This window comes from Pan troglodytes, chromosome 2, assembly GCF_028858775.2.
Source record: "Pan troglodytes isolate AG18354 chromosome 2, NHGRI_mPanTro3-v2.0_pri, whole genome shotgun sequence".
Taxonomy (NCBI): domain Eukaryota; kingdom Metazoa; phylum Chordata; class Mammalia; order Primates; family Hominidae; genus Pan; species Pan troglodytes.
In genome coordinates, this window is record NC_086015.1 from 39,746,869 (window position 1) to 39,774,563 (window position 27,695).

General features: G+C 38.2%; 1 protein-coding gene and 1 non-coding gene across 45 annotated transcripts in view; both read left to right on the top strand.

The window, feature by feature from the left end:
- The window catches only part of ARPP21 (cAMP regulated phosphoprotein 21), a 155,716-nt gene that overhangs the window by 89,161 nt on the left and 38,860 nt on the right, over positions 1-27,695 (top strand). For 42 of the 44 annotated variants that reach the window (XM_009445126.4, XM_054680499.1, XM_054680525.1 and 39 more), the window contains 5 exons: positions 1,605-1,838; positions 9,479-9,663; positions 10,515-10,619; positions 11,617-11,877; positions 16,137-16,263. In XM_009445126.4, coding sequence (XP_009443401.2) covers positions 1,605-1,838; positions 9,479-9,663; positions 10,515-10,619; positions 11,617-11,877; positions 16,137-16,263 — 912 coding nt within the window. Of the gene's footprint in view, positions 1-1,604; positions 1,839-9,478; positions 9,664-10,514; positions 10,620-11,616; positions 11,878-16,136; positions 16,264-27,695 lie in introns of those variants that run through there. The other 2 variants (XR_008546951.2, XM_054680530.2) reach the window with 2 other exon arrangements.
- On the top strand, positions 16,774-16,856 carry MIR128-2 (microRNA mir-128-2). Its single transcript, NR_035632.1, has one exon. It is a non-coding gene; the product is annotated as a microRNA mir-128-2 (primary transcript).

A 27,695-nucleotide genomic window follows, 5' to 3' on the forward strand; every position in this document is an offset into this window, starting at 1 on the left:
CAGAATCCATAAACATCACGATTATTTTACTATTCTGTGTCATTTAAAGGATACTCAGTCATTATAAGGCCAAGCCCTCTTTGGTCCACCTTTTAGCTATATCGATAAGACTTCTTCAAATATGTAAAATTCAGTGCAGTACCATAAACACTTAAATATATTACATTAATAATAATAATAATAATAATGCCCACCATCTATTTGATTCCTTGCCTTTTTTTTTTTTTTTTTTTTTTGACGGAGTCTGACTCTGTCGCCCAGGCTGGAGTGCAGTGGTGCAATCTCGGCTCACTGCAACCTCCACCTCCCAGGTTCAAGTGATTCTCCTGCGTCAGCCTCCTGAGTAGCTGGGACTACAGGCACGTGCCACCACGCCTGGCTAATTTTTTGTATTTTTAGTAGAGATGGGGTTTCACCATGTTGGCCAGGCTGGTCTCAATCTCCTGACCTTGTGATCCACCTGCCTTGGCCTCCCAAAGTGCTGGGATTACAGGCGTGAACCACTGTGCCCAGCCCATCCTTTTTTTTTTTTTTTAATCCTTAATATCTAAAGTTTCAACTTTACACACAAAAATAATAACATTCAATGGTTTAAAGTTGCCTCTGGTCAGATGGTTAGAAAAAGTCAGTGTCCTGATTCATCTTTGTCTCCCTGACACTCAATCACATTCTGCTAAACCATGCCACTCCTTAAAAGGGATCCTATTTGGGCCGGGCGCGGTGGCTCACGCCTGTAATCCCAGCACTTTGGGAGGCCGAGGCGGGCGGATCACGAGGTCAGGAGATCGAGACCATCCTGGCTAACACGGTGAAACCCCGTCTCTACTAAAAATACAAAAAATTAGCCGGGCGTGGTAGCGGGCGCCTGTAGTCCCAGCTACTCGGGAGGCTGAGGCAGGAGAATGGCGTGAACCCGGGAGGCGGAGCTTGCAGTGAGCCGACATCGCGCCACTGCACTCCAGCCTGGGCGACAGAGCGAGACTCCGTCTCAAAAAAAAAAAAGGGATCCTATTTGATTTTGAAATGCGTTTGCTCGTATACACTATGATCCCAGGTCTTCTACTCACACATGAAGGTAAAAGATTATTTATGACTAGGCCCCTTCAGACTTCAGCTGTATAGGTGTCAGAGAAGCAGTACTTCAGAACCATGCACATGAACTTCACATCATAGGGCTCTTCCTTAAGCTGCAGTCTCTTTAACCACAATCCCTGTCATTTTATTCATATTTTTCAGCTTAGTAAGACATTTCCATGGTACTAACTACTTGGGGATATAGGAGGGAGTTTTCAGGTACTGAGTTCAGAGCTTTAGGGTACCCTTTACCAGTTTATCACCCTAGTAGTTTGTGAAAAGGCTGAGAGAAAGTTCTCATTCTTAATTCCTCTTTTCCCAGAAAATTGACACACTTGAAAAATAAGTAGCAAATATTTCAATAAAATATGAGGCCAAAATATGAGAGGGGCATTAGTTAATCTCATCCTACAGCATGTGTCTCAAATTCTTTAATGATGTGTAGCAGAAAAGTGAGCAATTAGACTCAAATTGGTGCTTTCTCTCATCTCTGTGTGTTGAATGATTTGTTGATCGTATCCCTATGCCAGGTTCGGAGTCTTCCAGCAGTGCAGGCTCCTCAGGATCGCTGTCCCGCACCCATCCACCTCTCCAGAGCACACCCCTAGTCTCAGGTGTGGCAGCTGGCTCTCCAGGCTGTGTGCCTTATCCAGAGAATGGAATAGGGGGCCAGGTTGCTCCCAGCAGCACCAGCTACATCCTCCTTCCACTTGAAGCTGCAACAGGCATCCCGCCTGGAAGCATCCTTCTTAATCCACACACAGGTGAGTTACTACCTGCTTTATCAGGGACACAAGGCTTTCAGATGTTTGTTCTTATGTTTGATCTTATGAATTTGCTAGCAAGTATTCTGAAAATTCCTGAACAGGAAAGCTAGTTGCATGAACTGTTATGAAGCATTTTTGTTTAGAAAGAGCAGATTTACAGCAGTATCTATAACTCTATATTTATATCTTCATATCAATATCTATATTGATGTATAGATATAGATATTTCCAGAAGCATCTACTTTTCTGTCTTTTTTCTTTTACTGTGGTGTCTGTCATGCATGCTTAAGAGCTAAGACGCGAGAAAATGGTGTGATGAGTTGGGATATACTAATTAAAACTTTGTGTTTGTCAATCTAAATCCCCAGTTAGCTTGTATTATGTCAAAAGTGTTTTTGCATCCAAGGATCTTTCTGGAATTGAAGTATCAGTTGAGACATACAGTGACCATTAACTCTAGAAGTTGCTTTTTAACCTTAGAATTTCAGCCAGCTCCTATGAAAGGAATAAGAAACAGCAGTGGCAAAGAGAATACAGAGAAAAAATTATTGTGTATTTTAGAAATGTCAGGCTTAGACTGATTTTGGTGGGGTTTAGAAAATTGTTCATTTTATGATTACGGTTTCTTCTGTGATGAATGGCCATTGGTTCTTTAATTTTGCATTTTTCTATTGGGTCAGTTGACTTCCACATTGATTTCAAAAGACTGAGGGCACTGAGATTCTGACGTCAGCCAATGAACTCAGGAACATCTGCCTATTTGCAGAGGAAACTTCTCAACCCGGGGCATTTTTGTCTCTGCCCCCAAGGCCATTCGGCAATATCTGGAGACATTTTGATTATTATGACCTGGGGAGAAGAGGGCTGCTATTGGCACCCAGTAGGTAGAGTACAGAAATGCTGCTAAACATCCCCCAAGGCCTAGGACAGACTTCCACAGCAGAAGATTATCCGGAACAAAATGTTGGTGGTACCATGGTTGAGAATCCCCGGCTTAGAAAGCTTGACATTGACTAGTCACTTCTTAAGATGTCTTTATTAGGGACTGGCAATAAATGGAGTTGTCTTGAAAGAGATCTGAAGTTTGGTTTAGATCATTCCAGACTATTTCTTCAATTAGCTAAACTCAAAAATGCAAAACTGGATAAGTATCTCATAAAAATTATCTGACTCAATCTTCTCACAAATGTAATGCTACTAGTAATTAGGAAATTCAGAGAAACATGAGAACTGTAGTAAAATAGTTACTTGAATAATTGCCACATTTTCATAAAACATATGGCACATTCCCAAGTCATGGTGTTTGATTGAGACATATTGAAAATGCCATAAGCTTGAGGGAAGAAAGGCATAATCATTTTATTGAAAACCGTTTGAAAGCTTCAGATTAGATATTTCTAAGGAGGATTTTTAGATTGCTTTTATTTTATCTGGATTATTGTAAGCACTATAAAGAAAATCAAAAGAACACCAGGATCATATTCTTTACTTTGGGCACTAATCAAAGTACTGTCTGACTTTGTTGGCTTAAATTCTTTCACTTTTAATTGAGATAGAGGGCTTGCAGAAAAGAGAACATTTTAACCACTTGTTTTGAGTGGTTTGTTTTAAGCAAAATTACAGAGTGTTTTGAAAAAGCTCAACAGAGTATTTTTAGGGTACAATGCAGGAATATTATTTGTAATGATAGCATAGTTGTGCATGTGTATGTGTATATTATCATCTATAATCTTGTTTATAGAAAAAAGAAACAGAATGTTGTTTGATGCCAAGTCCCAATTCTTATTCATTGGACCGAGTCATTTAGAGCTGTTATCAAAATATCTCTTTTGTAAAAGGATCCCAGCTAAGGAAAAGGATTTAATAACACTGTTGAACAGCTTCTCCATACATATTTTTCTGATCTGACAAATGCTAAATTTAAAATATCCTAAACCAAAAGGAAATGTATGCATATATTGTATACTATACAATGAGATGCAAGGTGGATTATGTTTCCTCTTTTCTAGAACATATTTATTTTGTAAATTGAAAATATGCACATGTATGTGTATGTACATATATGCATTATATATAATGCATGTTATGTATATATATAGGTCTATCTTTAGTATATGTATGTGTGTGATGTACATGTATCTACCTATCAAATTTCTTATATGACTTTTACTGTTGAAGCTAAAGGTTTGCCTCCTCTGGGCTGGAACTCATCTTTTTCTGTCATCGCTGTGAATCTAGAAACTACACCTCTCACCCTTTTTAAAGTATCTTTCTGCCAAGTACACAACAGAAATACTTGGGTGTTAGGAACCAAGATTGTATGACTATTTTGCTTCTCATTTGAACTGCCCTTGGGCTCATTTCCTTGTTACAACCATACTTAGAAGCTGTTGTGCAAAGGAGCCATACTTAGTTATTTTATTTTATTTGTTGCTTCTCCAGAATGGATAAAAAAGTCTTAGGCACTGTACTGGTGCTCAATAATTACATCATTATTGAAGGAATATCTACTACCCATTATATATGTGGGATGGATAATGGAGCAGTTTTTCAGCTAATGTCATATATTTGGAATGTGGTTCATGTGCAAAATTATAATTGATAAAACATCTGTTTTAAGCAAGAATAAGACAAGTAATGATTTAAAAATACTAAGGTATCTGCCAATCATGTGCCTACTAAATGAAAAAAAATGAAACTTCCTTTGTCAGCACAATTGACTTGGCTCTTACTAAGTACTAAATATTTGGCACACTGAAATCAACCCACTCACATATACCCTCGCAGTTTCCCCAATATAACCATAACTTTTAATTTTGTCTGGCCTCAGACTCAGCTTTCAACAGGTCCATTTCTAACTTAGGACCTCTTGCCTGTTCTTTCTTTGCTTTTCAGGCATCTGGATGAGTGAGGTGTCACAGAGGCTGTTTTTCAAAGTTGTCCCTGTATAACATTTTCATTCTTCCAAGGCAAGCCTGGAATCTTGGGTTTGATCTTCCTCTGGTTGTCTTGGACCTAGCCTCCTTTTGGAAATTTTTAGCAGAAAGCTCAGCTTTGTTGGGCTATTTTACTTCAACTCAGTGCAATCCAGAAATGCCAACAGGCATTGGCATCCCTCAAAAACTTGTTAATGTTCATATATGTTATTTTGATATTTTTCTTGGCCATCATCTGGTGCAAGTTCAAGACTGTGTTATATAAAGTCATGCCATTTGCAGTGACTTCACTTTGAGGAGCCTTTTAGAGCTGTTCTCTTTCAAATGCTTCTGATGGACTTCCATAATTCTATATTTTTATTTTTATCAGGACTTCTAGCATCTATTAATCCAAATTGCTTACACTTTTTTTATTAAATGAATCATGAATTTTGTGTTCTGTCTATAAATGTATCTTTGCAAGGTCTAAGTTAATCCTTGTCTATCCATAATCAGTAGCTCCCTTATAATTTAACTATCATCTTCTAAAGACTAGGAAAAGAAAATCTCTTTCTCTCACCCCTTCTCTCTCTCTTTAAATAATTACCTTTCTTGACAGAAGGGTAAATTCAGAAATGCTTTGGTGTTCAAAACCAAGAGCATATGATTACTTCACTTCTTGTGTGAATTGCCCTTTAGTTCATTTCTTTGTGAGGAGGGTCCGTGCTTATTTTTTATTTGCTTTTTTTTTTTTTCCTTTCCTGAAATTGATGGCAAGGTCTTAGGCACTGTGCAGGTGCTCAATAATTACATTATTATTGAAATAATATCTACTACCCATTATGCATGTTGGTGTGGATAGTAAAGCAGTTTTTCACCTAATGTCATATATTGGAGAGAAATGAGCATTCTGCATTTAATCCTTTTCTCTGCGCCTGCTCTGCATTCAAAGTTCCCCGGCTTATTTCTGTCATTGCACTCTCTTCACCTATGCCAGCACCCATGCCAAGGCCTGCTGAGCGTGCTTGTGCAGTTTCTGACATGAAAACCTCCTCTAGGCTAACTAGGCCGAGGGCCAGCCAGTCCTTTTTTCCTCTTTAGTCTTCGGCAGCTGTCATTCAAACTAATTGCTTGTATTCAGTGTAATTGCATCTGGATTGGTAGAAATCATGGAATATAGAGAGGCTGTCATTGCCTGAATTGAAAACCAATCGTCACCTATCCCGGGTCTCTTAGGAAATTGCTTTTGTTCTGTTCTCTAGCATCCATATTCTTTTATGTTTCTCAGTTCTTTCCATCTCTCCTTGGTGAGCATAAAAATCAATTTTTTGTACTCCCTTCTCTTTCCAGAAGAACCTGCCATCTCTCTCTACTTAAGCGAATCCTTAGTGCTTTTTCTGTGCAATTATTTAGAAACATCTCCTTCTTCTAGCCCACAGCATATTAATCATATTTCAAATAGAGGACCTAGAATTTATCAAAAGACACATGAATATTTTGGGATTATGTTTTAAAATTCTAGTTATGATCAGTTTTTCATACTTCCTTAGTTTTCATTGGGGTAAATCAAAAGCCATACAGAAATATAGTAAAAATCCTTTCTTTTTCCTTTCCATTGTGCATGTACATGTGTATGTGCGTATGTGTGTGTGGCTGTGTGTGTGCACAGCATGAGACTTATTTTGAAATAATTCCAGATGGAGTCGTATGCCTGTCTCTCTGAATTTTTAACAAAAGTTAAGTACTTACAATTTTTATCTTGTCTTTTTAAAATATAGAACAAATGAAACACAAGAAAATTAAAGATTAGAACACTAAATGGACTTACACATTTTTTAATATTGAGCTTTTAAAAATCATTTTCCAAATTGCTGATTTGGGAGGAAAAATGGGTTGCAGTTTTGAAGCTAGAAGAAAGTTATTTTTCAAAAAGAATATTCATTTAAAACAATAAAATGCATCTACGTGATAGGAAAACAAGTGCCTGGAAAATGAAGAACATAAAAAAAAGAGAGAGCAAGACCAAACAGTTGATTTTGTCACTGTTTTGCAAATATAATTCTGGCACATTTGCTTCCCCATCACAGCACATTATTGTTGGTTATGAAACGGATCAGAATTTAGATATGTTTCTGAATATGCAACATTTAAAGTTTCTTGTTACTAACACACAAATATATTTGCACTCAAAATTTGTGGTAATAATGGGAAAGAATAACCTCTGGTTGCCATTCGTAAGTGAGCTGAAGTTAAGGCTTTTGCTCTCTACGAGTGAGCATGTTGTTTGGCCTTACTACAATCTCAGCATTTTCCTCCCCAACTTGCTCCATTTTACTTTCTTAATTTATTGAGCTATACAATATATAGGGGAAGTGCATGACCTGCACACATCTGAAGTCCAGACCTTAATAAATTTTTGCGTATATGAAAATCAGTGGAACTTCACTCAGAATGAGACCTAGAATATATCTAGTCTTCCTATCAGTTTCCTCAGGCTCTCCCAGAGGTACTGATTTCCTTTATTTAGAATATTCATTTAGCTAATTAGCTTAGTTCCCATGTTATAACAGTCTGTTCTTGTATGAATATCGTATGTACTTTTTTTCACTAGAATGTCTCATTTTCTCTGGGTCAGTTTTTAAATTATTTACCTGTCTGTCTTCCTTTTTTATTTTTCTTTTTAAGACAGGGTCTCACTCTGTCACCCAGGCTGGAGTGCAGTGGCACAATCTTGGCTCACAACAACCTCCCTCCTGGGATCCAGTGATCCTCCCACCTCAGCCTCCTGTGGAACCACAGGTGTGCACCACCATGTCCAGCTAATTGTTTGTATTTTTTTTAGAGACAGAGTTTCGCCCGGTTGCCCAGGCTGGTCTTGAACTTCTGAGCTCAAGCAATCTACCCACCTTGACCTCCCAAAGTGCTGGGATTATAGGCATGAGCCACCATGCCTGGCCCTTGCTCCCTTTTGTTGCAAATTTTTCTCATATGAGTGATGATCCTTGGTTGTTCTTTATTTATGTTGTTGAAGAATAAGGCTGTTGTTCTTTCCTCTGCCATCACACGCTTCTTACCCTGGATAAGAATGCTCATGCAAGCCTTATGTATCAGAACAATGTATGGACTGAGATGCTTTAGAACATGTGCTAGGGCAGAGCTCAGCATGCTGCCTCCACCATCTCCCTTATGCCAAGATAAGGAGGACCTTCCACTGAAATATCAACCCCATCCTGGGAGCCCCATTCTCTCTAGGTATTTTGCTCAGGTTCCTAGAGAATATTTCTGTGACTTCAACTTGTGAACAAATATTCCCACTGCTCCTTTTCCAATAGGGTTACAGGATTTACTGAAAAGGGAAGAAAAGACTCACAAGTAGTTCGATGAACAGTTTGCCAATCCATTTCCTCATGTTCTGATGCTTCTCATTATTTATCTGCCAATACTGGGTGTTACTTCACCTTGAAACATGTCCTTCACCTCATCTGACTTCTCATTCATTGATTAATAATTTTCAGTTACGACACATTTTTTTTCATCGTTACCCAGTTGTTCCATGTACTCATTATGTAAAATTGGATAATTCAGTTCAGTTACTTGGCATAATGGAAAGTGAATAGACTTTGAAGTCTTACTGACCAGGGTCATTTTCTAGTTCTCTCACTTACTGTTTTTTTATATTTCTGAATAGGTTGCTTGGTCCCCATGAGTCCTAATTTCTTTAGAGTGGAAATGAGAATATACATCTGCAGGTTGTTAGGAGAGCTAAGATCATACATGTAAGGTGCCTGTTACTGTGCTTGCCACATAGAAAATCGGTTTGTTCTCTCCTTTATGCGCCCACACCCCCTCCTTGACTGCACTTTGCTCTTCTCCTTTCAGCTTTTTATTCCAATAATTTTTCCAGGAATGGGGCTTCATTTTCTCTTCTGAAAAACAGAGAAATGATACCTTTCTTCCTCACAGGAATTGTGATGAGGCTCAAATGATGCTATTTTGTAAACTATAAAATACTCCTCAAAGACAAAGCAATACTATGACGAATAGCAGTATTAATAATAGTAAACCATGCCATTATTTCATAAGGCAAAAGAATATATATTAGCTTTTCCATTACAAGATGATTCTGTGATGTACTACTTTTAAAATCTAAAACCCTGGGTATCCTTGCTTATGTCTATTTCGAGAAATGAGTGAATGGATATGTTATGTTCCATTGTATATTTATTGGAAGAACTGGTAATGATTCTGAATTGGTGACAAGGCTTAGTAGCAGCAAAATAAATGTATTGGTAAATAACTTGTGACTGAATGTAGCTGGAGGTGTGTAACTGGAAAGCAGCCGTTATCCTTCAGTGTACGTTATCTCACTAATGGCTGTGAGGTGCAGTGCAGCAAAACATCTAGCTTTGTGAAGATTGCTTCTCCACAGGCCTCTCTACTGGGTACCTCCGTCCACAGATACATTTAGCTTTGGCAAAGCTCCCTGAAGGGGGTCGATTTATTTGCTGCTTCTTAAATTGCTATGGGCTCCCACTGTCACCTAGCTTAAGCGATGGGTCACAAACAGTAAGGTCTTCACATTGGTGAAGGTTTTGGGGTCTTAGATTTCCACTGCCCTGCCCCTTTACTTTAGGTTACTTTTTGAGTATCTAACAGAGTGGTTCTTCATGTCAAAGGAGAGATTGAGAAGCTTACCTGGACTAAGTTCTGATTCCATTGCAGGCCAGCCCTTTGTGAATCCCGATGGAACTCCTGCAATATACAACCCACCCACCAGTCAGCAGCCCCTGCGAAGCGCCATGGTGGGGCAGTCCCAACAGCAGCCGCCACAGCAGCAGCCCTCCCCGCAGCCCCAGCAGCAGGTCCAGCCACCGCAGCCACAGATGGCAGGCCCTCTGGTCACTCAGGTAGGGGGCTGGTTGGAAGGCAGGGAAGGGAAGTACCCTGAGATGAAGGCTGCATAGTCCTCAGAGCAGCAGAGAATCAGAGAGAAGGGTATATTTTACACTCAAGCCTCACAAATAAAACCTGGCAGCATAGAGTTCTTTGCAGATTGACAGGATTTTATCCGAATCCTTAAGTTTAGATAGAGGTGAGTGCCCCATGCAGTAACTTGCAAGTTGAAGGCATGAAAGTAGGGAGAATAAATGATTTTTTCTTAGGTCTAAATGCCCTTTTTTTAAATGTATGGAGGAGCCTCTCTCAGAGACTGAACTCTAGGTCTTTGCATCATCTTCCTCCCCCATTCCCATCACAGATCAAATGCTCATGTCTGCAAAGAGTCAATACTGAATTCTTCATCAATGGGAAGAACAGAAATCAGTCAATTCCAGGGAGGACAGGCTGTTCCTACATACTCCTCTTAGAGAGATGCGGAGCTGCCCTCCTTTGCTGGGAAGACACAGATGCATCCATAGAAACCTGAAGTGTTTCTGGTAGGCTGCTAGAGTAAAACTCATTTTAAATTCTTGATATTACTTATTTGTTTTGGGGCAGTATTTTCAGACCCAGAGGATCTAACCAACAATATCAAACGTACATCAGTAACTTCTTAAAGAAATAATCACTAAGTGCAAATGAGCCTCTCTCAAATGTGTCTGGCTCTGGTCTTTCAGAGCCTTGACTTTCCTTTGGTGGCTAGTTCCCCTTTCTGGAGTGCACTGAACCTAGAGAGCCTATGAAGGACAGTGGTGTGCATTTTGTGAGATTTCAACCCCCATGATTTTCTGTCAGCTGATCAATTTTTTCTTTCCTCCAGTCTGTCCAGGGGCTGCAGGCTTCCTCCCAGTCAGTGCAATATCCGGCAGTCTCTTTTCCTCCCCAGCACCTCCTACCTGTGTCTCCAACGCAGCACTTTCCCATGGTACTGTATTATGTGTATATGACTTTTTCCCCTAGGAGAGCATATTCTCTGATTTTACTACTTTTTTGTGTGCCACTGGCTGACACTGGGTGGGTGCCCTGGGCTGACTATGAGGGAGTATGTGCGAATGTCTAATTTCTGAACATTACAGCCCATCTCTGCAAAACAATGGTTTCCTTTCTGTCATCTGTCTGTCCCATGCTGACTGCTTCTGTGGTCTGGTACCCTTTTCAGAGTATACCAGCTAAGAAGGAACTGAATGCCTTCAGAGTTAGAAATCAGGAACGGAGAGATACAGGAACTTTGCATGAGGGTTCGGGAAAGATCTCAAAGATGGTGTTGGGATGGGAACCATTATCACCCTATGCTCCTGATGTAGGTGTCCCCGCAATTTCAATCTCCCAATTTTCTTTCATTTTTCCCTCAAGACACTAGGTCATTTTGAGCAACAGCTTAAAGGATGAGCATTGCTCCTAAATTTCAGATCAGACCAGTGAATAAATACTCCCTCATATAGTAATATAATCCCACCCAGCCTGTTGGTGATACTGGTCCTGGCTCCATCTTTGCAACAGCACTGGGGGTGATGAGTATAGTTGGTTCTGCCTTATGGGTGTTCTCGAGAGGCAAATTCTGTGGTTTCTGCTGGGAAGACAAGCTGACCCTTCAGGACAGAACACCAAGCCTTCCTTGTGTGCAACACCACCCTGAGGAGCCTGTGCCTTCAGTGGAAAAATAATTTGTTTCCATTGAAAGAGAAATATTTGGATCAAAATTTTTGTCCTCTCTGATTCTCTTGGGATGATTAAAACCTGATTTGTCATGTTGTGTTCTCTTGTTATGTTCTGGCTGAAGAATTATTTTATTTTATTTTTTCCAAATTGTACTTCCTGTCTCTCCCACAACTCCAAGAATGTGTCCTGTGTCTGCCTCAGAGTGCCTCTCTTATTACCAAGCTGATCCTGTGAATTCCCTCATTTATTTCCATGACTTGCAGAGAGATGATGTGGCAACACAGTTTGGCCAGATGACCCTGAGCCGGCAGTCCTCGGGGGAGACTCCTGAACCCCCATCAGGTCCTGTCTACCCATCCTCCCTTATGCCACAGCCGGCCCAGCAGCCCAGCTATGTCATCGCCTCTACAGGCCAGCAGCTTCCTACAGGAGGATTCTCAGGCTCTGGCCCTCCCATCTCCCAGCAGGTCCTCCAGCCCCCTCCCTCACCACAGGGATTTGTGCAACAGCCTCCGCCTGCACAGGTAGGTGTGCTTCCTCATGCCTGTGACCTACAGCTGATTTCTGATGCATTTTGACCTTTATCTTTCTATGTAGAAAATAACCAGATTCACTCCCTCTTCCCTTTCTAGTCTATATTAATATTCCTCACCAACGGGAAGTAGTATATTTTTTCATGCATCAGTTGTTTAAAGTTATAGGGCTCAGAAAGTGAGTTGAATGAAACTGATCCAACTGCCCATGAAAACAACAGGGGAATATCCCATTTTCCAGGCTGCTGGTACAGAGACCATAAGAAAGCATTCCCTCCCATGTGATATCCAGCTCAGGGGATTGCCCAGGAAGGAAAAGCCTTGGGGAAGGGAAAGGTCTGCACCTAGGAGACTTTCAATACTCTCTTGCTGCTGCCCCAAAAATGCATTCTTTCCTTTCTTATCAATTCTCAAGCATTTTCTGGGGCTAATCTGCTGCTCCAGGAAGGAGCTCCTCTATGAATATAAAGGAGGAAGGTAAGCTGATATCCACAGTCCTTTTCTCTCCCTAAGGGGAAGCAGAGCTCACACATCTCTCACAGGTAGCCATTAATCATATTTAATTGACTTGAGCATGTAAGACACCACAGATCACTGATTTTTACTGTCTTCTCAAAGACTGATTATGTGTTACTGTTCACCACCAAACATCTCTGGTGCTCTCTTGGGTATCCCTTGCAGAATATTAGAAGTGATTACTGTCAAGATATAAAATGCACAGAGGCATTTTCTGGTCCATTTTCAAGGCACACCGATCCCAAGAAAATTCCATCCTAATTATGAAGTATTGCATTGGATGAGCTGTTTAAAGTGCAGTGTCACCTTCGTATCATTTGTTTCACTGCCTTAACATCTTGAATAAATTATTTTCTTTTCAAGCCACACAAAACCCTCTACCATGAAATAATTGTCACTAAATTGTTCATTTTATTTTGAGTGATTAATTAATAGTTCATCTTCAGTTGCCTTCTCTGTAATATCTCTTCAGAAGTGGGATCTTAAAAGATGTGTAAAATAAGTTTAAGTTACAGGAGAAAGGGCTTCATTAAAGTATTAATACTTTTACCAATAAATTAATAACTTCAAGCTTAATTATTGGGAAAAATAATTTAGCTCTTTCGGCCTAAAAAGCATTTAAGTGTCCTTACTAATTTCTGCTGTCAAACAAAATGTAAGCAGAATGTTTAATTAAAGATCTTTAAAATAAATAAATAAATAAATGAAAAATTAGCCAGGCTTAGTGGCTCAGACCTTTAACCCCTGCACTTTGAGGGGCTGAGGCAAAAGGACTACTTGAGCCTGGGAGTTCGAGACCAGCCTGCACAATATAGGGAGACTTCATCTCTGCAAAGAATTAAAAAAAAAAAAATAGCTGGGTGTGGTGGCACATTCTTGTGGTCCTACCTATTTGGGAGGCTGAGGTGGGAGAATCGCTTGAGCCTGGGATGTCAAGGCTGCAGTGAGCCATGATGATATCTCTACACTCCAGCCTAGGAAACAATGCAAGACCCTATCTCAGAAAATGAAATAAATGAGTAAATAAATAGATAAATATTTTAATAGGAAAGTCTTTCTTCACTGAAGGAATTTCAATATTAATCCACTGCAGAAACAAAAGCAATTCATAACCCCTCGTGTCTGTGACAGAAATACTTTCATTCCTTCTTTAACAGATTTTTAAAAAGATAGAAAGAGAGGGAGATAAAACAGGTGTTCATGGTTCATAATCAGTCTAGACATTTATGAACTTCTTTTTGAAGAATCACAGATAAAGGTATAGGTTATAACCCATAGTAACTTTCAATTTAGTAAACATTTTAAAATCTGATTACCCAATTATGGAACAATGGAAATAACTTAGTTCAGATTCAGCCCACAAATATGTGGAAATATGTTAAATTTCTGCAGAAAATGAATCTATTTAATAAATGTAAAGGTCGATTTCATCTGACTCATCATGTATGCTTCCTAAATGCCCACTGGAAAGGTGAAGTGAAAAGCACATGGACGAGACAAAGAGGGATTTGAAGAAGGGAAATGGGAGAAGTGCATATTTTTTATAGTTTCTTCTTTCTTTTCTCTTCTAATCCACTCCTTTTTGGATTCTCCATATTTTAACATGATTGGCTGAAAATATACATTTCTGTGCTTTGGGGCTATTCTTACTCCTTTCTCCCTTCACCTCTCTCCTTTCAAACCTTTCATACTGATCTTTTAAAAGATTGCTGTTAACCTGGCTTTCTTTCCATCCTCTCTAAGAGAGGATGAGGTTAGACCAAAATCTCATTTGCTTCATCCAATTGGGGATCATAGTTCCTAAGAGCTAACCAAAGCGCCACCTTGGAGTGGCGCTGGATTCAAGTAGCCAAATCTCTAGCACAGCTTATGAAGGTATCACAGAAGTTATGTCTGGGGAAAAGAACAAAAACAAAACAAACAACAACAAAAATTGATTTTAAAATTTTTTTCCATGCAGCTGTACTTTTATTGTAACCATTAGTCCTCATCAGAACATTTTTAAGTATAAGTTCCTTCATCCCTGAGGATATTTTATGTTTTATATTGAACATAAGAAGGGAGATCAAGGAATAGATATCACATTCATGAGCTTACATTTAAGCAAGACAGTCTTTTCTAAAGGAACAAAACGCTGTTTCCTAAAAGACATGTAGATATAAATGCTGACAAATAAATTAGATGATAGTTGTTCCTATTTTTAATATTGGGAGGCATCTGATGCATAATGGTAGTCATCTTTAATACCACCAAAATTTGCCAGAGCATAGCTAAATGCTATTATTACTCCGGAATTATTTGTTTTTTATTGTTATAAACTGCCTGACAAAAAAGAGAGAAGTAGTAAGAGCGAATCACTATAAGCAATGTATACAATGACTTAGTTGCCAGATACTGACCCAAGATTGCTTTAGACTCATTCAGCCTCTTGCCCTTGAATATCCATATGTTATGTAGCCACAGTTATAATTCATCATGATTCCATGAAATTGCAGAGCTACAGGTTCACACAGATTAAGTTATATTTTGTTCCCACTTTATCCTCAGGCAGTAAAATATGTTACATATGTTTCAACAGCAATATTGAAATAGAAAAGTGTTTCCTATTGGACCTGAGCAAATCAGAAAACAAAATAACCATGAAAATCACAGTTCTCAAATAATTGACTTTAATTTTGTCCTATGTATATAATGTTTGTAGGCAGTCTACTAGGGTACTTCAGTTGTCATTTTAGAGAATATGATAGGCGAAAACTCAGAAGCCCAGAGATAGAAAATAATTAACTAAGATCAGTAAGAAAGTGACCTTAATATAAATGAACTGAGGCAGGCAAAGAAGTCTATCAGATCAGGAAACATTTGATTTGGATCATAATCAAATAATCAGAATAATTTTATTCATTCTCACTCATAAGAAAGTTAAGAAGGTAGCATAAACAACATTTTTATCATATTTTCCCTTTTAGATTGAACTACTTTTTTGAGTAGTGGTGTGTACCAATCATTCTGCAATGTGCTTTGATAGACTACCATATTTCATAATTGCATTCTCTGCTCCTTTTAGGCTACAGATCAGCAGTTTTCATGTTTCACCCCTGTTTCCATTAGAAAAGCAATTCAAGTTAGATATAATATTTAAAATGTAGGTTTTCGTTGTTGATGATAACTGTTTCACTCTCTCTTGTTTCATCTAAAAAACACAAAAGTCTTGTTTTAAAACAACCATTGTATGATCACGACTAGGTCAGCAATTGAGCAGGATTTATCACAGATGGCTCATCTCTGCTCCATATGGCTGGGGTGGCTTGACTAGGGCTACACTTACATGCCTGGAACTGGAGGGTAACCAGTCAATTGGGGGTACCTGTGTTCCCCACATGGCCTTTTTCTGCAGCAGAATAGTCTGGACTTCTTTATCTCTTGGCTGGGTTCCCCGCCTACAGACGTGGAAGCTGCAAGTCTTCTTTAGGATCAGACTTGAAAGACTCAGACATCATTTCTGCCTCATGGCGTTGGTAAAAGAAAGTCACAGAACCAGCTCAGATTTAAGTTTGGGAAATGGATTTTGCCTCTTTACGGGAGAAGTAGCATGCACATACACATAGGCATGGGAGAAGTTTGCGGTGGCCATCTTCACAACCTACCACAATTATAAGACGAAAACATATTTTAAGTTTAAAAGTTTACATTATCTACATTCTCATTCTCTGCTTTCTTCCTCCTTTCTTCCACAGATGCCTGTATATTATTACCCATCTGGTCAGTACCCTACCTCAACCACGCAACAGTACCGGCCCATGGCCCCTGTTCAGTACAACGCTCAGAGGAGTCAGCAGATGCCACAGGCAGCACAGCAAGCAGGTACTTGGAATCTGTTTCCCATTTGCTTCTCAACCCAGTTATTTTTGCTGGTGAATCTTGTACTCTTTGGATGAGTGTCCAAGCTTGGCAATTTAAACCAGCACATTTTCTCTACCCAGAGAAGATAACAAAGCATTTGATTGACTGTGTGGAAAAGTAGTAGGTACAAGAAGGTGAAGCATATGTCAGACTAGCATCCCTGGCATGCATGTTAAACAGTCTCCATAAATTATTTTTTGATCCTTCTTCTGTTAAAGCAGAAAGTCAACCACGTCCGTACCTTTCTAGTTCATACCTTCTTTTAATTTTTTTTTTTCTTTTCAATTTGAAGAGAGTGCTTCCTCTGTTCTTAAGGCTAAGGAACCAAATTAGGTTGTTTCAATATCGTGCTAAAAGATACTGCCTTTAGAAGAAGGCTATTGACAATGCAGCGTGTCTCGGTGGAACTCTGACTCCATGGTTCACTTTCATGATGGCCACATGCCTCCTGCCCAGAGCCCGGCAGCCACTGTGCAGTGGGAAGGGGGGCCGATACACTGTACGAGAGTGAGTAGCAGGTCTCACAGTGAACCGGTCTCTTTCCCTACTGTGTCACACTCCTAATGGAATGCCGTTATCCAAAGAGCAGCACGAACCCGACAGGGCTGAGTGGCTTGTGCTAGGGAGAGGTTTGTGTCATTCCTGCTGACCAAACTGCGGGAAAAACTGCTAATTGTCATGCTGAAGACTGCCTGACGGGGAGACTCTGCCTTCTGTAAGTAGGTCATGTAAAGAGCACGTGCTCCTTGCTGCTACTCATAGATGCCTGCTCCGTGATCTGATTTCTGCACTGAATCTATGTTATGCATATGGAATGTATACAGATACATGTATGTAATATATACACAATATGTACCATTTTTATAACCTATGAGAAAAGTGCAGTTCTTGCCAAGGATTAGCACCAATCACAGACATCCTAAGAATACCAATGCTGACACTGCTAGCATCCTGTCAGATTGGAGAAAGAATTAAATTCCCCCGTATTGTGGATGGTTACATGTTCTTTGCTTTATCTCATGGCCTATTTAAAGTCTGTGGGAGAAGAATTAGAGAAACCTATATCTTCCAGCCAGATTTTGTCTTGTTTCAGCACTGTATTAGTTTGGGGAAGAATATATTTGACCTCTGAATTGACTTTAGACTTTTACAGTGTTTTGAGAACACTAAAGGGTTTCAAATAACTATTTATTTTTTAAAAATCACTTGGCAATATTTTCTGTAATTTGTGGAAAATGTTATTACCTTTATCATTTTGGTGGTAATGGTGCTATCAGTTTAGATACATGCTGTAGAATTGTGTTGCTTGCATTCTGGACTATCTTATTTTATGCTAACGTTAATTAAAGGGTTAATTTACAATCTTGAGGATCTTGGTTTAGAGGCTATGTGCAAGTTTTCTACTTGGTTACTAATGCCTTTAGAAGAAGAAAGATGCAGATATCTAATTATAATGATTTTTATTAGGTTTGGTGCCATTGTGTGGCAATTTTTAAAGAGATTATTTCAGTCTTGTGGTAGAGTGTCATCATACAAAGAAACGCAGTTACAAAACATGCTGCAATCCACTAAACCCATAAACTCTAGATCTATGTGAGGGGATGAGAAAGTTAGATGAGTATGATAACTGGGCAACAGAATTAGATTTCAAAAAAGTTTAGGCCTCCCCCACTGACTTCTCCATTGCTTTTTCTCCTCTTCACTAACTTCATTAGTGGATGTCAAAACAAGAGACAATATATGAGGCATTTTTTACTCTTTAATAAAACACAATGGGAGAATTTAGGGATGTGGAAACACCCTCCCCCATTCAGTTAGAGACCTCACTGGCTCCAACTACATTCCATGGCAACCTGGTAGCTTTGGTTTGCCACATTCTCCCACATCACCGCAAAAATGACACCCCCAAGGTGAGATAATGACACCGTAATGAGAAGAGTGCACTCTAGAGCAGCATCAAGCTCAATATAGAAGCAAGGCAGTGCCTAGGGTGTCAAGGAAGTGAGTGCCAGTTAATGTGGCCTGTACAGGGTGAGGAAGTGAGAAAAGTGAAATGATCATAACCAATATTGTCCCCAGAAATGATGGCATTAGTATACACATGCACACTGAGACCTTTGGGCTCTTAGTTTTTGTGACCACCACACTGGATACCTGGCCTAAAATCCCAACACAGTTTCCACCACAGTGATGAATGTATGAATGTACCTAGTATTTGGGAAAGCAGATGGTGTTCCCTGACCTTACAGAGAATCACTTCTGCTAATAAAATCCAAGTAACCAGACCACACAGTGGCTCTTTGAGAGTGCACAGAGGCTCTGGGTCCTACAGCTGGGAGTCCTTTTGTTGAGCCTAGGGAGACTAACAGAAACTTTCCAAATGGACATGGCAGTCATTTGTGAGAGCAACTCTATGTGGATGGACTATCTCATAGAGGAAAGAGCCTCTTCAGATAACTGTATAAGTTATATTTTCTGGAGGAACTAGAAAATAAGACTTCTCCATCTTTAAGTCAAACTATGGGCTACTATCAGCATGTCACCCTCCCACAGTCATGTTTTAACTTGTTCTTCCTCCTGCCTCCTGCAGCTGTGTGTCTTGGGATCTGACCCTCTTCCATCTTCATCTGATAATGGCACCAGATTATGTCATAACATCCTCAGCTATCACGTGGTTAAAATTAGAGTGAGACAGAATTATGTCAGTTAAAGTCAAATGAGATTTTAATCTGAATTTGCTTCTTGGCGCTGTTCTTAATCTTTATTTAATTGCAGTAAAAAGCCTCTCTTCCTTCTCCTACATTCTTGCCAGAATTGAAATCTCTGTCAGTTACTATATCTTTCCTAAGACTTAAAACTCTACACAGTGAATTTTTGTAAAGTGAACTGGACACTATACTGTTGATTAAATAGGACACCTGAGTTCTCCCGTGGCACAGTAGGGTGACATAAGTTCTTTATCCTGGTGATTTTGTACTCTTCATCCGATCAGCACATGGTAAAAGGTCCTAAACATGTGGAAGAGGAAGCCTATGTTGGTGGTAATTATAAATAAAGAACACTAATGTTGGGGCCAGGTGTGGTGGCTCACACCTATAATCCCAGCACTTTGGGAGGTGGAGGCGGGTGGATCACCTGAGGTCAGGAGCTCGAGACCAGCCTGACCAACAGGGTGAAACCCCGTCTCTACTAAAAAATATATATAAATTAGATGGGCATGGTGGCGGGTGCCTGTAATCCCAGCTACTTGGGGAGGCTGAGGCAGGAGAATCGCTTGAACCTGGGAGGCGGAGGTGGCAGTGAGTCAAGATTGCACCATTGCACTCCAAATCCAGCCTGGGCAACAGAGCAAGACTCCATCTAAAAAAAAAAAAAAAAAAAGAACACTAATGTCGAGAAAGTTTAGAGAAATCAAATGGTGGAGTTGCAAAATGATATTTGGAATTTGTAGCTACATTTGTGAGAAAAATAAAAACCTTCAATTTACAAATATCTCCAACAGAAGAATTTGTTTATTGCCAATCTGGCATTATCAGGTACCTCCAATAGTGAGGAGATGGTTTTCTTTCTGAGGGAATTATTGATAGCCCAAGTCTATGTGGAAGAGCAGTTATCAGGATAGGTGCACGGCCCCATTAGCCAGGCATGGTGGTACTTGCCAGTAGTCCCAGCAACTTGGAGGAGTACAAAATCACCAGGATAAAGAACTTATGTCTCCCTACTCTGCCTCAGGGGAACTCAGATTTCCTATTTAATCAATAGTATAGTGTCCAGTTCACTTTATAAAAATTCATTGTGTAGAGTTTTAAGTCCTGAGGTGAGAGGATTGCTTGAGCCTGGGAGGTTGAGACTGCAGTGAGCCATGATCATGCCATTGCATTCCAGCCTAGGTGACAGAGCGAGGCCCTGTCAAAAAAGAAAAAGAAAGAAGGAGGAAAGAAAGAAAGAAAAAGAAAGACAGAAAGAAAGAAAGAAAGAGAGAGAGAGGGAGGGAGGGAGGGAGGAAGGAAGAAAGGAAGGAAGGAAGGAAGGAAAAGAAAGAAAGAGAAAGGAGAGAGAGAAAGAAAAAAGGAAGAAGGAAGGAAGGAAGGAAGGAAGGAAGAAAGAAAGAAAGAAAGGGAGAAAGGAGAGAGAAAAGAAAAAAGAAAAGGAAAGAAAGAAAGAAAGAAAAAGAAAAGAAACAAAGGGAGAAAGGAGAGAGAGAAAGAAAAGAAAAGAAAGAAAGAGAAAGAAAGAAAGGAAAGAAAGAAGAAAGAGAGAGAGGGAGAGAGGGAGGGAGGGAAGGAAGGAAGAAAGGAAGGAAGGAAAGAAAGAGGAAAGAAAAGCAGTTATCAGGTTATGGCTTGTTTATAAAAAGACTGTAGTTTTAAAATCATTCTATCTTTGGAAGACTTGGAAGTGAGAATATCTTAACTGGAAACAGAGTTTCTCAACCTTCAGATATTGAAATGAAGTGTTGATGAACAAACATTTCATTCCTTAATGTTTTAAGTTTATTTTAGTAGTTAGCTCTCATGCCATTTTTTTAGTTAGTACCTGTGTTGCTATGGTTTTGTTCTTGTTGAGAAACATATTTAAGGCCACAAAAATATTAGCAATTATCACATCTCACATTGATTCGGGATCTCTAGTGGGCTAGTTTAATCACTACCACAAGTTTGCAAGGGAAATATAGTGTTCCTTCTTTACAGATAGGTGAAACTATTGCTCAGGGAGGTGAAATAAATTATCCTGGGTCTCAAGGTTAACTGTGTAGGGAAAAGCATCCAGACATGACTGGTTTTAAGCCCATGTGTTAAGCATTTTATTGGAACAACTTAAACACGGTTACTAGTTTTGCCTTTATATGCTAACATGGATGATTGCATAAAAACTGGCATGTGAGAAATAAACCAGCATGCCCATGTTATAGAGGCAGGTAATATTTAGTTAATTGTTCAAATACACAGGTTGACCTAAAAGCAGAAAATATAAGAGCCTTGGTCTTCTGCCTCCCTACTGAGCTTGGGGTTCCGTATCACTTTGTAGAGATGATCAATAACAACAAATGGCAGAAAGCAGCTGAGACATTTACATTCAAATCACACACTAGAAAGGAAAAGAAAACAAAAAAGAGTTCCTTTTAAATGGTTTCCAACACCAAATTTCCTATGAAGTTTGACTTAAGAAGAAATATACTTAGCTTCATTCTCGGCTCTCCAAAATCTTGGTCATTCCTAAAAGCAAAAAAAAAAAAAAAAAAAAAAAAGGAACTTATAAAGTCCTATGTGTGTTCTATGTGTGTTTTTAAATGGGAATTGGGGGAAGAAGTTTGGTTTAGTGTCAGAGTAACACTAGCCTCATAAAATGAATGGGAAGGTGTTCCTTCCCTTTCTATTTTTGGAAAGAGATTGTGTAAAATTGGTACTAAATCTTCTTTAAATGTTTGTTAGAATTCTCTAATAAATCCATTTGACCCTAGAGATTTTCAGAAACATGTTTTTAACTTTGTATTTTAAGATAATTTCTGGAGATTTTAAATTGTGAGTTAATTTTTTATGATTATAGTATTCAGATTATATATTTAATCTTTGCTTAGTTTGGGTAGTTTGTGATCATTAAGGTCTTGGCCCATTTCTTCTAAGTGGCTGAATTTAAGAGTATAAAATTGATAGTTTTATTTCTTTACTATCTTTTTGTAGCTTCAGGATATGTTGTGATATCCTGTTTCATTCCTGGTATAGATGATTTTTAACTTCTCTCTTTTTATTTTTGTCAGCCTTGCTAGATTTATCAATTTTATTGACCTTTTCCAAGAACTCGCTCTGTTTCATTGATTTTTCTATATTGTTTTAGCTTCAATTTCATTGATTACTGACTTATCTTTATTACTTTATTATTTTCTTCCTTCTGTTAATTTTAGGTTTATTTTGCTTTTTTTTTTTTTTTTTGGTGGTTTCTTGAGATAAAAAGTTAGATTTTTAATTTGAGATTTTTTTCTCTTTTTTAATGTAAATATTTAATGCTATAAATTTCCCTTTCAGTCTTGCTTTAGCTGTGTCCCACAGATTTTGATATGCTGTATTTTCATTTTCATTCATTTGTATATATTTTTAAATTTTCTCTGAAACCTTATCTTCGGCCCGTGGATTATTTAGAGGTGTGTTGCTTAATGCCCCAGTGTTTAGAGATTTTCCTTTTGTCTTCCTGTTATTGATTCTTGATTGATTCTGTGATAGTTAAATAACATATTCTGTATGATCTCAGTTCTTATAAAATTTTTGAGGTGGTTTTACGACCTAGGAAATAGCCTATTTAGGTGAATGTCCCATAAGCACTTGAAAACACTGGGTATTCTGTGGTTGTTGGGTGGGATGGTCTATATATATCAGCCAAATCAGGTTGGTTTATTTTGTTGTTCAGGTCTTCCGTATTTTTTCTGTTTTTATGTTTACAGTTCCATCAGTTGCTGAGAGGTGGATATTCACAACCCCACCATAAGACTTTCTAAAGCCCTGGAATGAATTTCAAGGCAAAAGTTGCCTCCAGTGTCCCTGACATGCAAAGACAGAGGAGGGACTTAGTTTTTCAGACCATGCTATCTTTTAGTTCCTTTTGCAATTGAATAAGAAATGTTTTATCACCTAAAAAAAAGTTAACATTTCATAAAAATAGTCTGGAAGGTGAAAGTCCTGTGAACAGTGATTGGGCTTTGGGTGAGCTGTTCCTATAAGCTTCTGCCCGCATCTCTCACTTGCCAGGCTTTCAGCCCTGTTGCTTAATGCCAGTAATACTACTTTAGGTTCAGGTAGAAGAGTGATGAAGTTGACCGTTTACAAAGGACAGTTCAACAATCTGCCTTCCTAATAGACCAGGAGGGTCTATATTCTTGAATGCCGTGAAGATAGAACAATACGAAATCAAGACAGCTACATAGCAGAGTAAAGAGGGTAAAAAAGAGCATGAGGGAACCTTAAGTTAAATTAAGTTATAACTGCAGCAAATCATTTGGTATGGATTCTGAAACTGTAGGGATGTGTCTCACCTCTGCTTTATAAAATCCCTTTTCTCTTCTACCCTCCCCTACTCCCAACTATCTGCTGAATGATTCATTTTGGGTAAAAAGCAGTTTCATAGAGCATTTTCCATTAAAATGTTTTACTTTTGAAATTACAGTTCAGAAGGAGGCCATGAAAAAGAAATCCTAAAAATGCATAGTATTGCAAAACCCATGCAGCTTTTATGGGGCTTTCTTATGGTGATTTAATGTACCTCTGTTCTGCGTGAGTAAGTAAGTGATACTCCAATCTGCGTTGCAGTAGTAGAATTGGAATTTCTCACGGAAGACAATAGTGGAAGTCTTTGGAATTTTTTGGAATGTCTTTATTCACTCTTTTCACTTATATTTAAGATAAACCTCACTTTGGACTATCCCTTACAGTCTGCTCAACAGCCAGAATGAGATATGAGTACTATGAATATAAATGGAGTTTAAATACTTAATTTTGCTAAATGAGGAAAGTGAGGCTAGAAGGCCAGTCTCTGGTCCAATGCAGTCTCTCTTGTCAGAGCCAGAGAGGGTCTTCTGCTACTTTAGCACCTACAGAATTAATAACAGATACAGATTTCAGAAACTCAGCAAGCTTATTCAGTCTGACAAAGTCTGACTTGTCAGAGTCTACTCTGCCTATGTAAGCTCAAAACCATCTAATACCTGCAAGTTGTAAAGAGAGCACACAAATAAGAGAAAACAGTATCTCAATAATTTAGAAATATGTTATTACCTATCCCCACTCATAAGAAAAGAACTGGAGATTCTCCAACTGTCAGAGTATGATCTTTTTCTTCCCAGATAGGGAAGGTGGAAATGAGCCTTTGCAACAGGCCTCTTGTTTGTTGAGCTAATTGGGGAAGCTAATGATGGATGCAGATAAATCAGGTTGCAATGAACTAAAAATACATGCAAATAAAAGACATAGGAAAGAATGGTGAGGGAAGAGGAAACCAGGTCAGGGAATGTATATCCTGTTTGTTTTATTTTGCTGACTGATACTATGATAACAGTATCAATCAGGAATCTGCAGACAGCACTCTGACCTTTTGGATCTAGATGCCATTGAATCAATCCTGTATTCTACATCTGAGGAAACTATGTATGTTTAAAGAGTTCTTTGGTGAAGAATTGTGAAGTTGGAGGGGGTCAGCCTGTCAGAAATACAAACTTTAAAATAGGCCAGTTTTTGTTTCCCTCTGGAACAAAAATTCAAAATGCCTTTCAACTCTTCAGTTATAGTTATTCAATTCCCTCTAGCTCTTCTGTACACAAATCAACTCTAAGCCTCTGAAGATTCATAAAAACATCTTGCAAATGCTATCCCCAAGCCCTCTCATGGGAGATGAGAAGGTTACTATAACCAGGCTCCTAGAACTTTAATGTGCATGGAAACCCAGATCTTGTTAAAATGCATTTCAATGCAGAAGCTCTGGAGTGTCTTGAGATTCTACGTTTTTAGCAAACTCCCAGGTGATGCTGGCGCTACTGGTCTACTGTTTTGAAAGCAATGTAATAAATAGTACATTTTTATTCATTGCCAGCTCATATACAAGTTGTTGCAAAGGGAGGGGACCTACCCAAATTCATTATTTTATTTCACATTATTTGTATTAGGCACAATTCTAATATTTCATAGTCAACATTTCTAATCTTGTGAATTACAGCTAGTATTTAGAATTAATATGCTAATGTTTACAAATCCAAATTTTAAGAAAGCATATGAATATAATGTGATTCTATAACATAGCAGACACTCATAAATGCATGAATAACATGTGTACCTATTTTCACTTTGGTATGGCAGGAAGTGTGTGTGTGTGTGTGTGTGTGTGTGTAAAAGTGAGAGAGAGAGAGACAGAGAATATTCATTTTAGCCAGATCTCTTGGTGGTTTATTTTTCCCTTGTGGAAAATATGGTGCTTCAGGTAAAGTTGTTGTGTGAATATTTAAAAGACTAAAACAGAAATCTCTCAACCATCTAATTCAAATATAAATAAGAGCAAAACTGTGGTTAAATATTATGAAATCAAATAGAATGACAGCCTAACAAATCAATTCATGTCAACATATGAATATACACATTTTGTGTTTCAAAGTTCAAACACCCAAGGAATATGTCTCAGACCTTTTGGGAAACTTTCAAAGGTATAATATGTTTCAATTTTGGTATGCCTAGTGATTTGGGAATTTCAACAAATTTAAAATAATAATACTTCCATGAAAGCTCATTTCAGCTGTTCAGATGGCAGAAAATAACCAGACTGTGAAAATGTATCCCTATCACCCTTTGCTCCTGGCAGCTCTTTCCTTCAATCATTTCAGTTTACTCTTGAATGAATAATAGTGGAATGGACTTAGTGGCATGGCTGGCAGGAAGATATGATTATCTGTGGAACATGTATATTTGAAAAGAGACCAAAGCCACAATTTCTTTTCTGATAGTTCTTCATAGAAATTCAATAAATAGTAACATGTTTAGTTTTTTTGTTCCTTCTTTTAGAAGTAATGTTTCTGATATAATAGCGAGCTGTTAGTATTAACAGCTCCAAGTAAGAAATAAGGTTATTGCCTCTTTAATGTTGTTCTGAAACACATTTGGGATGGGGCAAAATGTACCTTAATGGAATTTACAAATTTATTTAACCAAAGCAGTTGAGTAAGGGTTGACAGTGAATTCAATATTTTTAGCTTGACTGATTAATGTAATTGTCAATGTAATTGAGAAGGTTTTTTTTTTTTTTTCAAATATCACTTTTCTCATTCTTTGTGCTTCTGCTATTCTTCACCTTTTTTTGCTCCTTGGGGTTGGCTGGAGATGGGGAGAAGGAGCATCAGAGCTGAAGAAAGAATGTGGAATACTGGTATGACCAATAAGATACATTAATTTATAAACAGTAGGATTTTTGTCTTTATACCTTAATTTGCCTTCTCTAAGAGTTGATGATTCTTAAAAAGATGTATTTTCCTAATAAGTTACATACATTTTAATATTTAGAGTCCACTATTCTTTGTAATTTTTATTTGAGGAAATAGGTGTAACTAATAACACTAAGAGAAGCAATGCAAAAGTTGTTACACTTGACAGCTCTAAGGACATGATTTATACTTTGGGTGTCTGCATTATTATATTTCCAAAAGCAGAGGGGTGAGTTATTAAAGAGTGACACGAGGACTTAATTGTCTGATGTCTGTTAACATCAGTGGGAGGAGTCACATGGATAAATCCTTGTGGAACATGCTGTTCTGAAAATATTAGTTTGAAAAAAGTTTCTATGGAAATGTTCATGTGTTTCTTTCATTAATTGGTCTAATTATTCCATTTACAAAAATGAGAATGAGAAGTATAACACTGAGATTAAGAGAAAAATTAACATTATTAAGAGAAATAATAAGAATCATGCTATTTTTAGACCTAAAAATCTTACACATTCCCAAAAATGGTATAGATGGCCAGGTTCTCTCTGTCCCCAGGAGGTTATAGTAAAAGGAATTTGTTCAGCATTTGCAGTAATTGCTTTAGCACTTTGTATTTTATGTGATTTTTGGTGTTTAAATTTACATTTGTTATGTGGTTAAGCACTACTTGTATTATTAGAATTTTCTGTAAAGATGGAGAGTAAGACAAATTATAGCATTATCTGTTTTCTTTACTATACAAAAGAAAATAGAAAGCAGTCATTTGGCAAAAACAGAAAGAAAAAGGAGATTTGGATTAAAGATGGCAAGAAAAGAAAGGTGGCAAGTAAAGTATACACATATATGTTATTGAAAGCTCTAGCATTTCTTTGCAGTTTTTCTAGGAGACAAACTAAGTAAAAAACAAAATAACCCTAAAAATTTCAAACTACTTTTTCCAATAATGTGATTTACCTGATTATTTAACTGAATGAAATCTTGACTCTCCCTTTTACTTTTCTCCTCCTTTTGTTTCTTGTTAATTTTTTGAGAGCAATTTCTGTTCTCAGTTGTCACCTAGATCTATGAACTACCCTGTTTTTCAGTCCCACTTTTCTTCTGAAGCACATTTAAAACAAACAAACAAACAAAACTTTTTCATTGTCTCCACCACCTTCCCAAACCTAAGTCTGTTTTCTCATTGTATTTTCTATCTTTAACTCTTGACTGTACACAAGTTCTCTGCAACTCTCTTTATACTCTTTTTTTCTTTTTATATTAAATAAAATTTGCACTTCAAACTCAGGATGCTGCTCATGTTATGTTTTAGTTGTCTGCATTTTTCTCTTTATCAGTTCTTTTTCTTTCTATTCTGCACATGTCTCTCCATTATGAGATAGGACACTTCATTATTCCAGAGACAGTCTCAATCTAACAGCCAAATAATGAAGAAGAATTTCTGGGA